Genomic DNA, 21,408 nt, shown 5'->3' with positions numbered 1-21,408 from the left:
CAAAATCTCACTGAACAAAACTATCTTTATGACCTTTGTGTATTCCATTTTCTTTTCTGTATAATACTATTTCATTTAAAAAAGTGCTGCTCAGGACTTCTTATATTAGTTGAACAAACCTACTGATTTAGGGTTATGATCCACACTTTGGGAAACCCTGTTCTAATAGAACTGGGGGCAATTTTTAGACTAGAGTTTCCTGGATCTTGAGAGGAATATACAGGGGGCATCACTGAAGTCAGGTTTCAAAACTGTAGTGTTGATGATAGTTACTAAATGTTTTCTGAGACAAAATAAGTTTCTGTAGTATGTAATTACAGAAATTAATCTCCATTTTTGACATTACAGTTAATGATTTAGCTTTTAAAAATAAGTGTTTAGTCTTTTCTTAGACAACCACAGTTGAGCTCATGCCAGAAACCAGTAACTGGGACACTTGCTGCTAATAGAAGCATGTGATGTGCCGGTAGCCATCACATCACAAATATCCTTACTCATTTAAATTTCGGAGAAGCCTGCAGACATGTATTGTAATGTAGTTTTTAGAGACTGAATAAGGCATTTGAAATGCTGAATGGGTCATTACATATACTAAATATGGACTTTTTCATTTAAGTTATAAAGCATTGAGAAATCAATGCTGTGACAAGTAACGTGAAAAACAATTAATTTTAAAATTTCCATTATTTCTAATTTTGTATTTGCAAAAACACTGACAGACATGTTGAACATGAAAAGATGACCACAAGAAATTTTCATACTTAATATTACATGGAACAATTCTATATGTATTACAGCAATATTTTGAAGCTAGATGGAGTATTAATAAGCATTTAAAAAAATTAGAACAGCTCATTAATATTTGAAAGCTTTTGCTAGCTCTAGGTGTTTTTTTATGAGGTAGAACATACTATACTGACATGTTCTCAGACTACTTACTCTGTTTTATGTGGTTGCAATCTAAAGAAGGCCAGTTGGCTCTGTAATGTATTAAATTACTGGCCCATGAAGATTAGAGAATCTGATTTTCTATTTTATGTTTTGAAGATTCATCATTGATCATCAAATTAGGAGTATGCCAGTGGCCTACATTTCTGTTCATCTAATCAGATTATGTGTGATGTTTTCTGTATTTAGCAGGTCTTTTTTTTTTTTTTTAAATCTTTCTTAGTGGATGTTACAGCAAAATTGTATTTGTTCTTAAAAGCAAAACGATTATTTGTATTTGTTTATCAGTTCTTGAGGATAATTTTAAAATACATCCCTTTAATAAATTATGTCTTTTAAATGTAAGTATTTAAGTCAGTGTGCTGAAAATAGTGACAGAATCAAACATAATTTGTAAATATTTTGCTAGTGTTTATGCACATTCATGTAGCTTTATGCATGTTAACTAAATTCTTTCCATTTTTTTTTTAAAATAATTTATTTATTTATTTGACAGAGATCACAAGTAGGCAGAGAGGCAGGCAGAGAGAGGAGGAAGCAGGCTCCTTGCTGAGCAGAGAGCCTAACGCGGGACTCGATCCCAGGACCCTGGGATCATGACCTGAGCTGAAGGCAGTGGCTTAACCCACTGAGCCACCTAGGTGCCCCAAATTCTTGTCCATTCTTTTGGTTATAGATAGTTTAGGGTTTCAGTTAAAAGGGTAGTATCTTTTAAATAAAAGTTAAAATACCCTTAAGGCAAAAAAAAATATCCTTAGGCCATATGGATCATTATTTAATTTGCCTTATCAGAAGGTGTATGCTAGGCATATTTGTATGATACTTGTTCTCTCAGTAGTTTTATTTCTCTGGATGCCAGATTTTTAAGTTTTTATGTTGTGTTTTTCCATTTTCTTCCTTGTAGTGTTTAAATTTAAAACTTCTGAGAGACATGTTTTTTTTACTAGTATTACTGTATCTGTAGGTATAATAGTACTATGATTATTTGTGGGTTTTTAGCAACTGGGGTGACTTTAATGGACATTCTGAATCTTGTATCTGCTTATATTTCTGTTTTTGCTTGACTATTAGAAATCAGAAAAATAAATTTATTAAGTATGGGTACTGAACTATGTGGTATCCATTTTGTATTTAGTATTATATAGTTATATTTCTAGCATGACCCAGCTGCTTGCTTGATTTCCTAACTTGAAAATTTTCTCAGTTGGTTTGTACTGTGTGTATTGTAAACTGCCCTAAATACTTTTTTCTAACAAGGCTGGCTTTTATTTTTTTATTTTTTTTTTTTTAAAGATTTTATTTATTTATCAGAGAGAGAGAGGGAGCGAGCACAGGCAGACAGAATGGCAGGCAGAGGCAGAGGGAGAAGCAGGCTCCCTGCTGAGCAAGGAGCCCGATGTGGGACTCGATCCCAGGACGCTGGGATCATGACCTGAGCCGAAGGCAGCTGCTTAACCAACTGAGCCACCCAGGCGTCCCAAGGCTGGCTTTTAAATAGAGATGTTAGTTTTTAGGATAGATTGTTTCTAAAAATGCATCTATAATTTAGTGAGAAAATGATATACTATTCAGTGGTTCTTAACTTTTTTAGGGTCATATAATCTTACAATCTGTTGAAAGTTATGGATTCTGTCTTAAGAAAATGCTCAGAAGGTCCAGGGATTTCAGGTTAAGAGTTCCAGTACTAGTGGACTCTATTTTCATTCAAAGTAAAAGTAAACCAAACCAAAACAAAATATGATTTGTATAGGCACTTACTACTTTACTTTTCAATAACTTGAAATATTCTTACTAGGTTTTGACAGTATTTTTAAGTTATATTAGGACTAAGTCTATTTATTCATGTTAGAATTAATATTTTTATTAAATTAATGACTGCATGCTAGAATATCAAAATAAGAGAAAGATATATAAATAACAGTGTCTTCCTCATATCTCTAATATTTGAATTTTTTAGTAGATAAAACCACTTTTTTTAACACTTGAGGAAGAATTAAAAGCCTATCATTTTAATGCTTTAAATGTTTTTTTAATGCTTTAAATGCATTTTAGTATTTTAAATGCTTTAGCTAGTATTTCTATAATTAAAAATAATATGCATATACTATTCTTTTTGATTCTATCTCAGATTATTTTATTGTAAGTAGGCTTCATGCCCAGCGTGGAGCTCAGTGCATGCAGGGCTTGAACTCACTACTGAGAGATCAAGACCTGAGCTAAATCAAGAGTTGGACGCTCAACCAACTGACCCACCTGAGTGCCCCCTATGTCAAATTTAAATTTTTTTTTCTAATTTTAATTTTGTTTTTTTATAGCTTTACTGAGGCATAATTGACAAAATTTTATGTAAAGTGTACAATATGTTTTGTGTACATTGTAAAATCATCACAAGTTAATTAACAACTCCATTACATAATTATTTTTTTTTTGGATGGTTGATAAGGACAGTTATCTACTCTAAGCAAATTTTAAATATACAATACAGTACTATTAAAATACAATACAATATTACTAACTGTAGTCACCCTGCTGTACATTAGGTCCTCAGAACTTACTGATCTTATAACTGCAAGTTTGCCCTTTGACCTACTTTTTTCCATTTCTCTTGGTGCCTGTCATCCACCATTCTACTCTGTTTCTATGAGTTGGACTTTTTTGTTTTGGTTTATTTATTTATTTATTTTTAGATTCTACAAATTAGCAGTTCCCTGTAGTATTTGTCTTTATGTCTGTATTTCACTTAGTATAATGCTCTAGAGGTTCATCTGTGGTGTCCCAGTGGCAGAACTTACTTCCTTTTTTATGGCTGAATAATGTTCCATTGAATATAGCCTGTTTTCTTTTTTCATTCATGTATGACAGACACAGTTTGTTTCCATATCTTGGGTATTAGGAAATAGTGCTTCCATGAGCATGGCAGTGCAGATATCTCTCTGAGATACTTATTTCAGTTTCCTTTGGATATATACCCAGAAACAGGATTACTGGATCATATGGTACTTCTGTTTTTGATTTTTTGAGCAACCTTCCTACTATTTTCCATAATGACTATACTAATTTATATTTCCATTAACAGTACACAAGGGTTTGCTTTTTTCCATATCCTCGCCAACATTTGTTAATTCTTACCTTTTTGATAATAGCTGTCCTAACAGGTATAAAGTAATAATCTCATTGTGGTTTTGATTTGCACTTGCATGATAACTAGTGATGTTGAGGACCTTTTTTTGTATACCTGTTGGTATATCTTCTTTGGAAAAATGGCTATTCAGATCATTGCCTATTTCTTTTTCTCTTTTAAAAAAAAAAATTTTTTTTTTGAGTTGGGAAGTAATTCTCTTTAATTTTTTAGAAAAATTTGTGTAGAGTGAGTATTACTTCATACTTAAGTGTTTGGTGGAATTCACCAGAGAAGCCATCTGGGCTTTTTTATCTACAAATTCAGTTTCTTTTTTGTTTTGTTTTTGTTTTTAATTATTTTAATTAACATATATTGTATTATTTGCCCCAGGGGTACAGGTCTGTGAATCATCAGGCTTATATACTTCACAGCACTCACCATATCACATACCCTCCCCAATGTACATAACCCAGCCACCCTCTCCCCCCCCCCCCCACCCAGCAACCCTCTGTTTGTTTTATGAGATTAAGAGTCTCTTACGGTTTGTCTCCTTCCTGATCCCATCTTGTTTCATTTTTTTCCTTCCCTACCCCTCAAACCCCCCACTCTGCCTCTCAGATTCCTCACATCATGGAGATCATATGATAATTGTCTTTCTCTGATTGACTTATTTCACTCAGCATAATACCTTTAGTTCCATCCACGTCGTTGCAAATGGCAAGATTTCATTTCTTTTGATGGCTGCATAGTATTCCATTGTGTATATATACAGTTCTTCTTTATCCATTCATATGTTGATGGACATCTGGGTTCTTTCCATAGTTTGGCTATTGTGGACATTGCTGCTATAAACATTCGGGTCATTGCCTATTTCTTAATCACATTATTTACTATTGAGTAGTATGGGTTCCATATATATTTTAGACATTAACTCCTTATCAGACATATGATTCACAAATACTTTTTCTCATTCCATAGGTTGCCATTTTATTTCATTGGAGGTTTCCTTTTGCTACAGCAGACTTTTAGTTTGATGTAGTCCTATCTGTTCATTTTACTTTTGTTATCTATTCTTTTGGTGTTATATTTAAAACATTCATTCCCGAGACCAGTGTCAGGAAGATTTTTTTCTATGTTTTCTCCTAGAGGTTCAGGTGTTGTATTTAAGTCTTTGGCCCATTATGGGTTAATTTTTGTGAATGATGTGAGATAGGGGTTCACTTTCATTCTTTTGCATGTGGATGTCTAGTTGTCCCAACACCATTTATTGAAGAGACCATCCTTTACCCATTTTATGTTTTTGGTGCCCTTGTCAAAGATTAGTTGACCATATATGTATGGATTGATTTCTGGGTTCTCTATCTTGTTCTGTTGATTTATGTGTCCTTTTTTTTTTTTTTTATGTCAATACCATGTTGTTTTGATTGTTGGAGTTGTGTAATATAGATTGAAGTCAGGAAGTGTGATGCCTTCAGCCTTGTTCTTCCTTAGGATTGGTTTGGTATTTGGAGTCTTTTGTGGTTCTCTCTGAATTTTAGCATTGTTTTTTCTGTCTGTAAGAAAAGTCCTTGGAGTTTTGATAAGGATTGTGTTGAATACATAGATCACTTTGGGTTATTTAATCAATTCTACCAATTTAAGAACATCGGCTATCTTTGTTGTATTTGCGCCTCTTCAATATTTTCCATTAATGTCTTACATGTTTCAGTGTATAGGTCTTTCACCTCCTTGGCTGAACTTATTTCCAAGTATTTAATTCTTTTTGATCCTGTTGTAAATGGGATTGCTTTTATAATTTCTTTTTCAGAGCATTCATTGTTAGTATATGAAAGTTCATGAATTTTGTATGTTGATTTTTGTGTCCTGTAACTTTACTTAATTTGCTTGTTATAGCTAACAGTTTTTGGTAGAATTGTCGGACACATAGCATACCAAAACTAATGAATATAACAAAAATACTTCTTAGAGAGAAATTTATAGTGATAAGAGCCTATATTAAGAATAAAGAAAGGCGAGCCTGGGTGGCTCAGATGGTTAAGTATCTGCTCTCCACTCAGGTCATGATCCCAAGGTCCTAGGATTGAGTGCTGTGTTGGGCTCCTTGCTAAGTGTTGAGTCCACTTCTCCCTCTGCCTCTGTCTCATGAATAAATAAATAAAATATTAAAAAAAAAGAATAAAGACCTAATATAAAGGAACCTAAAGTTTATAGTTCAAGGTAAAAGAAAAAGAACTAGAAGAAGAAAAAACTAACTTCAAAGTTAGCAGAAAGAAGGAAATAATGAGATCAGAGCAGAGCTAAGTGAAATAGAAACTAGAACAACAGAAAAGATCACAAAATGAAGAGTTGTTCTTTTAAGGATAAAATTGATAAAGTCTTAGCTAGGCTAAGAAAAAAAGAGGAGACTCAAAATTAGAAACAAAAGAGGAGATACTGCAGATAATACTGCAGGAATACAAAAGCTCGTAAGAGACTCTTGTAGGCAATTATTGCCAAAAAATTGTGTAATCTGAAAAAATAACGTCATAGAAACAAACAACCTACTAAGATTGATTCAGGAAGAAATAGAAAATCTTAATAGACTTGTAATTACTAAGGAGATTGAATTAGCAAAGAAAAATTTCCCAACAACAACAACAACCACAAAATAACAGGACCCGATGGCTTTACTGGTGAATTCTACTAAACATCTAAAAGAGGAATGAATACAGTTCTTCCGAAACTCTTCCAAAAACTGAATAGGAGGGGCGCCTGGGTGGCTCAGTCATTAAGCGTCTGCCTTCAGCTCAGGTCACAATCCCAGGGTCCTGGGATTGAGCCCCACATCGGACTTCCTACTCACTGGGAAGTCTGCTTCTCCTTCTCCCTCTCCCTGCCTGCTGCTCCTTCTGCTTGTGTGCTTTCTATCTCTTTCAAATAAATAAATAAAAAATCTTAAAAAAATCAAAATAAAACAAAAAAAAACTGAAGAGGAAGTAATACTCCTAAAGTCATTTCATGAAGCCAGTACTACTGTGATGCCAAAGCCAGATAAGGATTCTATAGAAAAAAATATTACAGACCAATATCCATAATATATATAAATGCAAAAATCCTCAACACAACACTAGCAAACTTAATTTACTGGAACATTTAAAGGGTCATATGCTATGATCAAGTGGGATTTAAGCCTGGAATGCAAGGATCCTTCAACATTTGCTAATCAATAAATGTAATACAGCACATTAACCAAATAAAGGTTAAAAATTGTATGAGCACAATAATAGATTCAGAAAAAGCGTTTGACAAAATTCAATATCTGTTCATGATAAAAGTCTTGAGAAATTATGTATAGAAGAAAGTACCTCAACATAATAAAGGCCATCTGTGATAAGCCTTTATGTTACAAGAGGTAACATCATTTTCAGTGGTGAAAGGCTGAAAGCTTTTCCTCCAAGATCAAAAACAAGACAAGGATGCCCTCTCTAACCACTTGTCTTCCACATAGTACTAGAAGTCCTAGCCACAGCAGTCAGACAAGAAAAATCAATAAAAGGTATTCAAATTAGAACAGAGGAAGCAGAATTGTCTTTTTTTTTTTGGCAGATGGATTATCTTAGAATTTTCTACTGTAACAGTGATATAATTTTAGCCTACACATTTCCAGTTACCCTTCTGTCTTTAAATGTTTGGAAAGTTACTATTTTTACTTCCTCCATTGCTTACCTTTGACATTTTAAATAACATTTTTACATTTCTGTTTTATTCTAGCAATTTTAAATTCTCTCACTCTTTTTTTTTTTTGTCTTTACTCCATACTTTGTAAGGTGCAGATACTCTTATTTCTCTTGTTTCTTTTACCACTTCTACTTCCACTTAACAGCTGAGCATTTGTCAATTGTATGAAGGTTGGGCAATTTATATTCTCTTCTATAACATTTATCTTGCATTTTTGGGGTAGGATTGATTCTAAAACCTGAAAATCAATGAACTGTGCTTGCATTTTTAGGACATGCTGGAGAACCAAGTAGTATACTAGGATTAAAAATTTTTTATTATTTTTTATTGTAATTCCAATATAGTTAACCTACAGTTTTTTATTAGTTTCAGGTATACAATATAATGATTCAGCAATTCTGTACTTTACTCAGTGCTCATAGTGGTGAGTTTACTCTTTCTTCCCCATCACCTAGTTCATCTATTTCACTCATCCTCACACCCCCTCCTGTCTGGTAACTATCAGTTTGCTATAGTTAAGAATCTGTTCCTTAGTTTGTCTCCCTCTTGCTCTTTTTTTCCCTTTGTTAGTTTGTTTTGTTTAGTAAATTCCACATATGAGTGACATCCTGTATTTGTCTTTTTCTGACTTATTTTGCTTAGCCTTAAACTTTCTTGCTTCATCTGTGTTATTGCAAATGACAAGATTTTATTTTTTTATGGGTGAATAACATTCCATTGAATACATACACCATATCTTCCTTACCCTTTATCTATTGATAGACACTTGGGCTGCTTCCATAATTTGACTGTTTTAAATAACTAACAGTGCCATAAATGGAGGGTATCCTTCCTCATTAGTGTTCTTTGGGCCCTTTTTGCTCTAGTTCAGGAAAATTTTCTTTGAAAAGTTTTTTTAATTTTCTTTGTCCTTTACATTTGTTGAAATTATTAATTTGAGGGGCATCTGGGTGGCTCAGTAGGTTAAGCTTCTGCCTTCAGCTCAGGTCATGATCTCAGGGTCCTGGGATCGAGCCCCGCATCCAGCTCTCTGCTTGGTGGGGAGCCCGTTTCCTCCTCTCTGTGCCTGCCTCTCTGCCTACTTATGATCTCTGTCTGTCAAATAAATAAATAAAAATCTTAAAAAAAAAAGAAATTATTAATTTGAAGTTGGAGGTGTTTGGTTGCTTCATCCTGTGTGTTTTCCTTTATTTGTTTTCTTATTTTTGTTTTGTATATTAAGATTGTTTCCCCACTTGATCTTTGCTTATTCCATTTAATGTAACATTATTTTGTCATTCTCCCTCTATATTACTGTTCTTCTCAAAAGCCTCTCTGGATCTAGTTATTATTATTTTTGGTAGTCTTTCCTCTTCTTTTGTGTGGGTGATCTCCTTTTGCCAGATTTTTTACTTGCTTTTTTTGTTTGTATTTTTCTTTCATATAATTAGCTTTCTTCCCAAATACAGTAATTCTGAATTGTCGGTTCATTAGTCTCTTGATGTCATGTATACACGATGGTGCTTATTGACTATGAGTTTCCACATTAGAATGAGTACTCAGGGCACCAGTCTGTAGGCAAGGGGTTCTTCAGAATGCCAGATGGGGATGGGTTTCATTCTGTGATGCCAGAGTATAATTTTCCCTTCCCCATGTTCTCCTTTGGGCCTTCCTTTGGCTTCTTTAGAGGTCTGTTCTTATTTTGTTTTGCTTTGTTTTGTTTTACATAGGAGATAGTTACTTGTAGTTAGTAACAGTTTTCCCATTCCCCCATTTTATCCCTGCCTCCCATCCCTTCTTTCGTGCTCACTATTTCACCTTCCTTTAGGAAGCCTTTGTGGACTTCTAGTCGGGCAGATCACTTCTTTACTTACCTGTTTTATTTTCTGGCACTTAGTTTGGGATTTTGCTTCCTTCACTCTTTCACCTGTAGTATATGTGTTTCTTCCCATCTTTTATAAGTTTATTAATGTTTCATGTCTCCAAGGGTAACTGGTAAGAATATACATAGTTACAGTTGTTAACTCTTAAAAAATAGGATATTTAAACAGAAAGGTATATATATATATCATAGACAGCATGTTACAATTTTGTAGGTTAATAATTTTTTTCTTCTGTTCTGTGTGTGTGTATGGCTTTTTTGTTCAGAAATATCTTGGAGCCCTATGTACATGAATGGGGCTTGTTGAGTGGTGGGTCGTTCCCCCTGCATCCCCCCGCCGCCCAGTTTGGTTCAGATTAGGATTGGCCAGTATCGAGGTGTTATAGAATACTGAGAATATAGGATGGCAAAAGGCAGAAGGAAGTCCCAGGCTGCAGATCCAGCTAGAAGGAAACAGTCTGTATTTTGAGAGGTCAGACAGCAAGAACAACATGAGAAAGTAAAGTGGGTAAGAATATGAACTCAGGAATTCTCCTTTTTTAAATCATTTCTCACCGTATTAGTTACTAACTTCATGATTCTGGTCGTGCCATGTGATGTCTTTAAAATTTAATTTCCTTGTTGGTAAAAAAAACTTTTTGGGAATTTATGAATTAATCTATTTAAAATACTTACTGTAGTAAGTGCTCAGCAAATACCAACTACAGAGATTTCACACACACACACACACACACACACATACAGAGCTTCTGCATTTTTCTGGAAAAATTGGTATGTCTAGATTCCTCAATGGCACTGATAATATTTACAGCTGAGTAAAAACTGTCCCTTTCAAGTGGAGTATTTGCTTTCTAGTTTGCTGTAGTCCCTAGTATTCCTTATGGTCTTAGTCTCTGCTTGATTCACTCATACATATTACCTGCCTTACTTGTTTGGGCATTTGGATTTGTGACTCATGGTTTATTGGTGTTAGGTAGAGCTGAAAGAATGTCTTCGGTTTTCAGAACTGATTTTTCTTTGGTGCTAGGATGAATCACTACAGAAGACAGAAATGCAGACAGTATTAACAGAGTAACTCAGGCAAGGGAATGCTATCTCATCCAGAACATTCTTGGGAGCACGGGTAGCAGACTGGTTGGCATATGCAAAAAATTCTCACTGAGGTCTTTCTGGTGAACGAACAGCCTGATGTTAGGGGGTCTGGTGATAAGTAGCTGGGGGAGGGGCGCTCTAAGTAGAAATTATACACCTAAAACCTGGAAATGTTTAGGGATAGAAATAAATCATTTATTAATCTATAATATCCATTGACTGCCCTACATGCCCAGTAGTGTACTAGGTTCAAAGATCATGAAGTTATATATGAGTCGTTGTCATCAAATTCAACAGGCAATTTTAATACTGTCCGTAATATAATGGCATCCTTAGAAATCTCCTAGTCTAATCCTATTTTATAATTATTAAAATAAGGATAGCCATATTAATCCTTGCCCAAGTGTTTGCTACTAGTTGGTATTCCAAGACCTCTTTTTTTTTATTATCCTCGATAGGCAGGTAGCATCAAAGAGGTCTGGAATCATGTAGTGAGGGTCCCTAGACTTGACCCAACTGTTGTATTAGAGCAGGGTACAAAGATTGGAACTTAGGTAGGAGAGAAGGTTGTATTACCTTACATAAAACTCATTCTTTGAAAATTGGAGTTAGAGATTCTTTTGGGGGACTTGAAGTAAGTGGCTATGTCGGAGAAGCCTACATGGCACAGAACTATAGGCACCTTCTAGGACCTGTAGGTGTTGTGTAGAACCCGAGGGTAGCCTCCATCCCAGAGCCAGCAAAACAGGGCCCTTACTGTTACAGGGCCAAAATGTGAATTCTGCCCATAATCTGAAAGGGCTTGGAAGAGAATTCTTCGCTACTTTAGCCTCCAGGTGAGAATGCAGCCTGGCTGATACCTTGAATGAAGCCATGAATTCCTGAGCAAATGACTCAGTTGAGCTGTGCCCAGACTTCTGATCCATGAAATGTGTATTGCTGTAAGCCTTGACGTTTTTGCTAAATTGTTACACAGCACTGGAAAGCTAGTATTTTTGGTCATGTCCAAGTATATTTTATTCTTTAGTATAGTGTTATAATGAACACAGTGCTTTACTATCTAATGTGAAATACCTAGTCCACCCTGTCCTGTGCTTTAAAAGCATGGTCATAGCAATTTGTGGTGCGCTGTGCAACAGTTCGAAATGACAGGTGTGCCACATACGCTCTCTCACAACTACTCCTCTCATGTAACCCGAAGTAGCCATCAAGATATGTAAACGAATTGGTATGGATTCGTTCTTTTTTTAAGATTTTATTTATTTATTTATTTGACAGACAGTGATCACAAGCAGGCAGAGAGTCAGGCAGAGAGGGAGGCGGGGAAGCAGGCTCCCTGCTGAGCAAAGAGCCTGATGCGGGGCTCTATCCAGGGCCCTGGGATCATGACCTTAGCTGAAGGCAGAGGCTTTAACCCACTGAGCCACCCAGGCGTTCTTGGATTCATTCTTACAAAAACTTATTCATGAACAATAAAATTTGAATTTCACATGATTCTCATGTGTTATAAAATGTTATTATTAATTTTTTTCCCAACCATGTAAAAATGTAAAGACCATTTTTAGTTTGTGGTGTGCAAAACAAAACAGGCTGAATTTAACCTGTAGGCTGGAATTTGTGGCTGTAGTTAATAGCTAGACTTGTAGGTGATACTAATACTATTGGGTAGTTGCTATAATAGGGAAAGTACTAGTGCTGTTTGAGATCCTCAATAAGAAAATATTTCAATAAAAAATGTATTTGTAAACATATTTTAAAGACTAAAAAATCTTATTACGGGTTCATGAGGAGTTTCTTTTGAATGTGGTGAACTGGAAAGGCTAAAACAGAAAAGAGCTTCCTTTCTCACTAACCACATTATCATGTATCTGCTTTGATTATTCTCCCTTCCTCACTCATAGATGATATCTTAGTTTCCTTTGATTTTTTGTTATATATTTATAAGAATAAGTTTACTTTTGGCAGTGGACTTATTTTCAGGTATTAAAGGTTTTGAGGTTCAGTTTTAAGCTAATTCCTTGCTTCTTTCAACCACTATCTCCCCACCTCTCACTTTCAGGCCTGGCTCTTGGCTCTGGAACTTTGTTTGGGGAAGAGATTTGACTTTTTTCTGCACCCCCCCCCCCCTCGCCCATTATGCTGGCCCTTGCTCCTTTACCATTCATATTGGGTAGAGGGGTATGAAGACGAAAGGGCAAAAGTCCTTTCATATATGAAACACGTTCATAGGCTCTTTCTTTCATGAGGCACTTCTGGTTTTTCAGAGGTTTTGTGAGGACTTCTGTAAAACAAAGTTCTAAATATTGCTGTACACAAATATGTACATACATGCATTACAAAAAAGGTCTGGAGCATACACACCAAACTGAAAGTAATGGTTATTACCTCTGCATAGGCAAGTGGGTTGGAAGACAAGGGGTGTGGGTATCCCAAGGGATACTTTTACTTCATCTTTATTATTTGAATTCTTAATTACATGTAGATTGTGTTTTGGGTATTTGATTAAATGTAAACCAAAAGCTATGTATTGAAAATAACATAAAAGATTGCAAAAGGGGGGTGCCTGGGTGGCTCAGCGGGTTAAAGTCTCTGCCTTCAGCTCTGGTCATGATCCCAGGGTCCTGGGCTCTCTGCTCAGCGGGTAGCCTGTTTCTCCCTCTCCCCGCCCTCCCCGCCTGCCTCTCTGCCTACTTGTTATCTCTGTGTGTCAAATAAATAAAATCTTAAAAAAAAAAAAAAAAGAAGATTGCAAAAGGAAAATTACTTCTAGAAGTAATAGAAGTATAGAAATACAGAAAGGCTCTTTAAGGTTCTAAAGTAAAGTACTGTGGTAAATTAAAGTACTGATACATTCTAAAGTAGTAAAATTCTGATATATTCTAAAGTAAAGTACTGATACATTCATTAACTTTAAGAAACATTATAATAATGTTATAGGATGGAAAAAAACCTGAGCTTTCTGATGTAGCACTGCTTTTTGGGTGTGGGTTATTTCTAAAAGTCACATTTTGAAGAGTTGTTGATACTATGACCTATGATGTGTAGGTTTTAAGTATCATTTTATGAGCATGGACAAATGTATACACCTGTGTAGTCCTTTTCCACTTAAGATGTAGAACATTTCCTTCTCCCAGAAAGTTTCCTCAGGCTACTCTTCACTCAGATATCCCAACACCCTAGGCAGCACTGGTGTGATTTCTATCACTACAGCTTGTTTTGCTGATTTTAGAACTTCGCGTAACTGGAATCATATAATATGTACTCATAGGTTCCTGACTTTGTTCACTCAAATATGCGAGAGATTTTGCTAAAAAAAAAAAAATTAAGTTCTTTTAATATATACAGAGCTATTGATATTTTCTATTTCATCTTGTAATCCTATGTTGGATTTCTAAAAAAAATTTTTGTCCATTTCCCTTAAAAAAAAAAAAAAAGATTTTAATTAATTAATTTATTTTAGAGAAAGAGAGTGTGCACAAGCCTTAGGGGGAAGAGAGAAGACAAGCAGACTCTACACAAAAGTCTTGGAGCCCAGTGTGGGGCTGGATCTCATGACCTGAAGTTCACGACCTGAGCCAAAATCAAGAGTCAGTTGCTTAACTGACTAAACCAGACAGGTGCCCCAAGAAATTTGTCCATTTCGTCTGAGTTATCAAATTACTGGCATAAAGTTGCTCATAATTGTCCTTTATCCTTTTAAAATTTGTAAGATCTTCAGTGATGTGCCTTCTTTCAGTATTGTTATTGGTTATTTATATATTTTCTCTTTTCATTTTTGATCATTTTTGCTAGGAGTTACCAGTTTTATTGTTAATTTTCAGAGAAGGAGTATTTTGGCTTTATTTACTTCCTCTGTTGTTTATTTTCTACTTTTATTGATTTTGTTCCCTAGATAATTTCTTTGAATTTCCTTTCAGGTTCATTGACACTTTATTCTGCTTTATTCAATCTACTTTTAAGTGTATCCAGTGAAGCTTTTCATTTCACATATGAGTCTTTTTGTTCTAGAGTTTCCATTTTTTTAATGATATTTTGGCATTTATCAGCTGACACTCCTGTTTTCACTTATTAAGACTATATTTTCATATAGTTCATGGGATATTAATAATAGTTTTATTAAAGTATTTCTTTCTTTCTTTTTATTTTTAAAGATTTTATTTATCCATTTGATAGAGAGAGATCACAGGTAGGCAGAGAGAAAGAGAGGGAAGCAGGCTCCCTGCCAAGCAGAAAGTCCTATGTGGGACTCGATCCCAGGACTCCGAGATCATGACCAGAGCTGAAGGCAACGGCTTAACTCACTGAACCACCCAGGCACCGCATTAAATTATTTCTTAAAGTGATGTCTAATTTGCTCTTTTCTAGCTTTTTAAAAAGAATACCTAGGGTGACTGGGTGGCTCAGTGGGTTAAGCCTCTGCCTTCAGCTCAGGTCATGATCTCAGGGTCCTGGGATCAACCCCCACATCAGGCTCTCTGCTCAGCAAGGAGCCTGCTTCCACCTCTCTCCCTCTGCCTGCCTCTCTGTCTACTTGTGATCTCTTTCTCTGTCAAATAAATAAATAAAATCTTAAAAAAAAAAAAAGAAAACCTAGATCATTGCTTAAAAATGTTTTTCAGTTAGGCATTTAAAGCTTCTGATTTTGTTCTAAGTGTTGATCTAGATAGAGCTTAAAAAATTTAGTGTTTCATTATTATTTTGTTACAGCTTTTTCTAATTTCGCACATTTATTTTTCAATTTATTTATTTATTTATATTAACTTGTAATATTATTTGTTTCAGGGGTACAGGTCTGTGATTCATCAGTCTTACACAATTCACAGCACTCACCATAGCACATACATTCCCCAGTGCCCATCCCCCAGCCACCCCATTCAACTTTATACACAAAAGTGTATATAATTCCTTTTTTTTAAGATTTTATTTATTTATTTTATTTTATTATTTATTTATTTGACAGAGAGGTCACAAGCAGGCAGAGAGGCAGGCAGAGAGAGAGGGGGAAGCAGGATCCCTGTTGAGCAGAGAGCTCGATGCGGGGCTCCATCCCAGGACCCTGAGATCATGACCTGACCTGAGCCGAAGGCAGAGGCTTAACCCACTGAGCCACCCAGGTGGGGTGGCTCAGTGGGTTATAATTGCTTTTAAATTTTATTTTGATCAGAGAATGTGCTGTGTAATACTTCAGCTCTGTGAGATTTAAATTCTGACACAGCATATGATCTTTCTTGATGAGCATTTAAAGGAAATACTATTTAGTAGTTATTAAATGTTATATTTTATAAATGTCAGCTAAGTGCAGGGTACTGATGGTATTATTTAGATCTACTGTGTCAGTATAATCCTGATATTTTTGCTTCCTTTAAAATTTTTTGAAGATCGATTTATTTATTTTCTAGAAAGAGCATATAAGAGCATGGGGAGGGGCAAAAGGGAGAGGGAGAGAAAATCTCAAGCAGACTCCCTGCTCTGTATGGAGCTTGATGTGGTGGGGCTTGATCTCATGGTCCTGAGATCTGACGTGAGCCAAAATCCAGAGTCAGTCCCTCAACTCCCTGAGCCGCCCTGGCGCCCCTAGATATTTTTGTCTTCTATTTTGTCATTTATTGAAGCATTGTTAACATTTTCAACTTTGATCGTCTTTTTTCCTTTAGTTCTTCATTTTAGTTTTTTTTTTTAGTTTTTTATTTTGTTCATATGTATTTATGATTTTTATGTTTTTCAGCTTAATCGATATTTTTGGCATTATGAACTGGACCTCTGTATCTTTAGAGATATTTCTTTGGCTATTTACTTTGGTAATATTGTAGCTTCTCAAGTTTTCTTACACTTGCCATTTGCATAGTGTATCTTTGTCTCTTCTTTTACTTTCAGTCTCTTTGTCTTTGTATTTGAAATTGTTTTTAGAGGTGAATATAGGTGAATGTTGCTTTTTTTTAAAAAAAATTTTTTAAAGATTTATTTATTTAACAGAGAGAGAGGAAACACAAGCAGGGGGAACTGAAGTGGGAGAAGCAGGCTTCCTGCTGAGCAGGGAGCCCGATGTGGGGCTCAATCCCAGAACCCCAGGATCATGATGTGAGCCAAAGGCAGGCTCTTAACGACTAGGCCACCCATCTGTCCCTGGATGTTGCTTTTTAAATACAGTGACAATTTTTCCCTTTTGAGAATGTGGTCTATTTTCATAGGCCTTTGTGTGTTTTTGACTGTAGTGTCCTGATCTTTGTTTTCTTTTTGTCTCATGTCTTCTTTCTCTTTTGTTTTAATCAGATGTTGTTTATTGTTTTTATAATTTGCCTTAGTTGTTTAGTTATTCCTATTCAGTTAATTTTTTTGTATTTGTCCTGCATATTAAAATAAACATTCTTTGCTTGACATTGGCTACTTAATATTGAACCACATCATTCCCCACAAATATAACAATCTTAAAATAATGCAATTCCATATACTTGCCCCCATTTTTGTTGTCATAAATTTTACTTCCATTTTTTGTTATTAATGACACTAAAAAGTTATTTGTGCTTTAATCAGTAATTTATCTTTTAAGGAAATGAATACCCATGCATTTTTGATTTCCAGTGCTCTTAATTTCTATTCGAAGTTTGACATTTCCTCAACTTATAGGTTAATGTTTTTCACTGAATTTGGGACAATTTGAACCATTATTTATTCAAAAATTTTCTGTCCCATTCTCTTTATTCAATTTACTAGGACTTTAATCGCTATTTAGTAGTTTTAAAGTCCTGTTTTCTAATTCCACTATCAGGATTGTTTTGGAGTCTGTTTCCTTTGACAGTTTGGTTTCCTGGCTGTGGAATTTCTAATTATTTGCATGTCTGGTAATTTTTAATTGTATGCTAGACATTAGGAGTCCAGCATTGTTAAGAGTCTGGGTCTTTTGTCTTTTTAAGTATGTTCAGTTTTGTTATGGAAAGGAGGGAGGTTTGCTGATGCTTTTCTTAAATCTAGGCTTGGTTTTAGGCTTTAGTTGAGCCGTGTATTGTAGTTTTTACTCTAGAGTATGGTCTTTACTCTTAAGACCTGGTCTTTGTGGTGTCTCAGCTGAATTCCTGGGATATTAATGAGTTTCCTCCACCATGACTATATATGAACTTAAATCTCTCCCAGCACTGTGCAGCCATTAGTATGTTCATTATTCATTTAACCCCATAGTAGCCATTGTCCAATAGATATTTCAGAATATTGCTACACATGTAGTCTAGCTTTCTGCCTACCACTCTTTATCCCCAGCACTGTACCACTGCCTCACCTTGTGTACCAAATCCTACAAATTTCACTTGTTTCAGCAGTGACTGATCTTAATCACTGCATTCTACCCGTGTCTCAATCACTGCATTCTACCCGTGTCTCACCTCCGTGTATTGTGGTCAGAAAATTATCCCTCCCTAGAGAGCTTAGGTAAAGGTGGGACTCACCTTATGTGTTTGCTTTTTCTCGAAGATCATAGACCATAGTGCCTGTTACTCAATAACTGAAAATGGGTGCTTTATAAATTTTATCCATTTGTGTAGTTTTTTATAGCAGGGTGGGCAGTTCAGTATCAGTTACTCTATTATATTTGGAAACAGAATAAGCAGTGTATGTCTTTTACAGATACCAAAGAGATGCTTACAGTTTTATCTGCAAAATATGAGTATGGCAGAAATACTATGAAACAACTTAAACACATTGGGTGTTAGGATTAAAAGCCTATTTGGGGGATTGCTGGGAATTAATCAGATGATACTATTTGTTTCAGCTCTTGTTGCAATTGCATTATATAATAAGTTTCAGAAATACAAGTAAGAAGTCCTTGATACTGATCCAGGTTTCCTTATTAGTGACTATGTTTTGAAGTTACTTCTTTAATTGCAGAGAATAGGAATCCACTTAAATTGTTCAAACAAAAGTAGGAGAATTGCTCAAGCTTGCAGAATTGAGGTATGGTAGATGGGTGAAATTCCCAGAGAAGATGAATGAGGAAGACTCCTCCAAAAGCCTTTTTTTGAGGTTTAGTGTTTTCATGTATCTATTAGAAAATATAAAAACTAATCTTCTCCACCTCATGGCCAGTATTTCTTTTTCTATTTTTTTTTTTTTAATTTTATTTATTCCTTTGACAGAGACAGATCAGAAGTAGGCAGAGAGGAAGGCAGAGAGAGGAGGAAGCAGGCTCCCCGCCGAGCAGAGAGCCTGATGCGGGACTCGATCCCAGGACCCTGAGATCATGACCCGAGCTGAAGGCAGAGGCTTTAACCCACTGAGCCACCCAGGCGCCCCATGGCCAGTATTTCTTAATCTTGTGAAATTACTTTTTATTTTTTTTTAAGGCCTAGTTCAAATGTTACATAAGAATTGTTTCCCATGATGGGTGGCAAGAGTGCTCTTTGCATTACCATTTCTGAAGCCCATTTCCATATATAGTTATAAGTAATAATAAATATTTATTATTTATTAATAAATAGTATTTGAATTCTTTTTTAAAAGGTTTTATTTATTTATTTGACACAGAGAGAGAGAGAGAGAGAACGAGAGAATGAGCGCAAGTACACGTAGGGGGAGCAGCAGGCAGAGGGAGAAGCAGGAAGGAGAAGGAGAAGCAGGCTCCCTGCTGAGCAAGGAGCTCAATGTGGGTATCCCAGGACCCTGGGATCATGACCTGGGCTGGAAGGCAGATGTTTAATGACTGAGCCACCTAGACTCCTGTATTTGAATTCTTTCCTTCCTTCTTTCTTTCTTTTTTTTTTTTTTTTAAAGATTTTATTATTTATTTGACAGAGAGAAAGAGAGAGCGCGCGTACAAGAAGGTGGAGCAGCAGGCAGAGGGAGAGGTTGCAGGCTCCTTGCGTAGCAAGGAGCCTGATGTGGGGCTTGATCCCAAGGTACTGGGATCATGACTTGAGCCAGAGGCATTCACTTAACTAACAGAGCCACCCAGGCACCTTGTATAATTTCTAATAAATATTTGAATGAATGAAGTTCAAATGAGAATGTATATTTGAAAAGATTTTGAAAATGTACCTATGTGTGTATGGACTTGTGGAAGACAATTTTACTAAAGTCTTTTACTGATTTTCAAAATATATTCTCTTTTTTTGCTTTTAAGTAGAAAATCTTATATTGACTTATGGATAAAACTGAAATGGTTTTAAGTTGTAAGATCTAGGTTAGTGAATGTATACTGGCTTATGAAATAGCAAATTTTTAAAATATTTTAAATTTTTAATAAATTTTCTTTATTTTTATCATCTCTTTTTTATTAAAGTATAGGAAGAGGCTAATGGTTACTCTAAGTCTACTGTGGTTTGATTTAAGTGGGAATCAACAAATAGCAATAATCCATTGCTTGAACTTATGTTTTTAATATCCCCAAAATATGTTTTTAAATTCTTCAGGTTAACTCATTTTCTTTTCTTAACATTCTAGCTCTCTATCAATATCAGCTTACATCACTGAAGAGATAATTTTGAAGACATGTTTTGCTGAAAAGACAACTGAGAAAAATTTCACGAATGGGATGAACACGCTTCAGTTAACTGACTACCTGCTGCAATTTGAATGTTAGCAGTTACCCACCTGGTACAGTTAATCTAGTGATGTACCTATTCTCACAATCCCCTTTTTCATTGTGCTTGTCTTGATTAAAGAATTCAAAGTGGAGTACCGCAAACTTGATATGGATAATAAAAAGAAAGACAAGGACAAATCAGATGATAGAATGGCACGACCTAGTGGTCGGTCGGGACACAACACTCGAGGAACTGGGTCTTCATCCTCTGGAGTTTTAATGGTTGGACCTAACTTTAGAGTTGGAAAAAAAATTGGATGTGGCAATTTTGGAGAATTACGATTAGGTAAGACTATTTTGTTTATTCCATTATGCTGGAAGCTTTTTTTTTTTTTTTTTTTTAAGCTGAACGTTACTTTCTAATGAAAATGATATTGTTTAGTTGTTTTGTTGTTGTGATAATTTTAAAGAATATAAATGTTGGAAATTTCTTTCATACTTGTATTTTCATTTGTAAGGAGTTCCCTAGTATATGAATGTGTATTCATACATGTATATATAGTATAATATATGAATAGTATGTGAATGTCTGTTTACTTGAGATCACCCATTTGGAATATGAGAAAAAAGAAAGTAAATTAAAAAGACCCAACAAGGTGGGGAAAGAAAAAAGGACCCATAAGGAGCCATTTGCAGTGTATTAAGAATGGTATTTAGGCTCTTTTTTTCATATTTGAAAACATGTAGTAACTGACCCCTTTAGGAGGGTATGTATGGCTTAAAGCCAAGGTAATATACTGAAACTGCGTAAAAATCAGTGAAATTAAGGAGCCTGGTTCCTAAAATATGCAGGTACAATGCTGGTCCTTTACATTATCATCTAAATTTCATCTCCACAATAAACTATGAAGTAGGAGTAATTCCATTTTAAAGTTGAGGAATCTGCAACCCCAAGTAGTTCCCTGGCTTATATTTTCCATGATAGAGGGGACAATTTTTTTATTTTTCCAGTATTATTAGTGCCAAATCATGCCTCCTACATGACAGATAAGAAGTAGATTTGGAAGGATGAAGGGTGCTAAAAGTTACACAGGTAAATAACCTCGATTTTCTAATTCTAAAATCAGAAACAGTTTAAGAATTTCAAAATATCTAACTTGG

At 35.2% G+C, this 21,408-nt stretch overlaps 1 protein-coding gene across 5 annotated transcripts in view; it reads left to right on the top strand.

Annotated features, from left to right (window-relative positions):
* CSNK1G3 (casein kinase 1 gamma 3) overlaps positions 1 to 21,408 on the top strand; it is a 115,219-nt gene that overhangs the window by 17,739 nt on the left and 76,072 nt on the right. For all 5 annotated transcript variants that reach the window (XM_059418422.1, XM_059418418.1, XM_059418420.1 and 2 more), the window contains exon 2: positions 20,166 to 20,593. In XM_059418422.1, the coding sequence (XP_059274405.1) occupies positions 20,416 to 20,593 (178 nt within the window). In that variant the 5' untranslated portion in view covers positions 20,166 to 20,415. The remainder of the gene's footprint in view (positions 1 to 20,165; positions 20,594 to 21,408) is intronic.

The sequence above is a fragment of the Mustela nigripes genome, chromosome 12 (genome assembly GCF_022355385.1).
Source record: "Mustela nigripes isolate SB6536 chromosome 12, MUSNIG.SB6536, whole genome shotgun sequence".
Taxonomy (NCBI): Eukaryota; Metazoa; Chordata; class Mammalia; order Carnivora; family Mustelidae; genus Mustela; species Mustela nigripes.
This window is presented reverse-complemented; position numbering and strand designations above follow the sequence as displayed.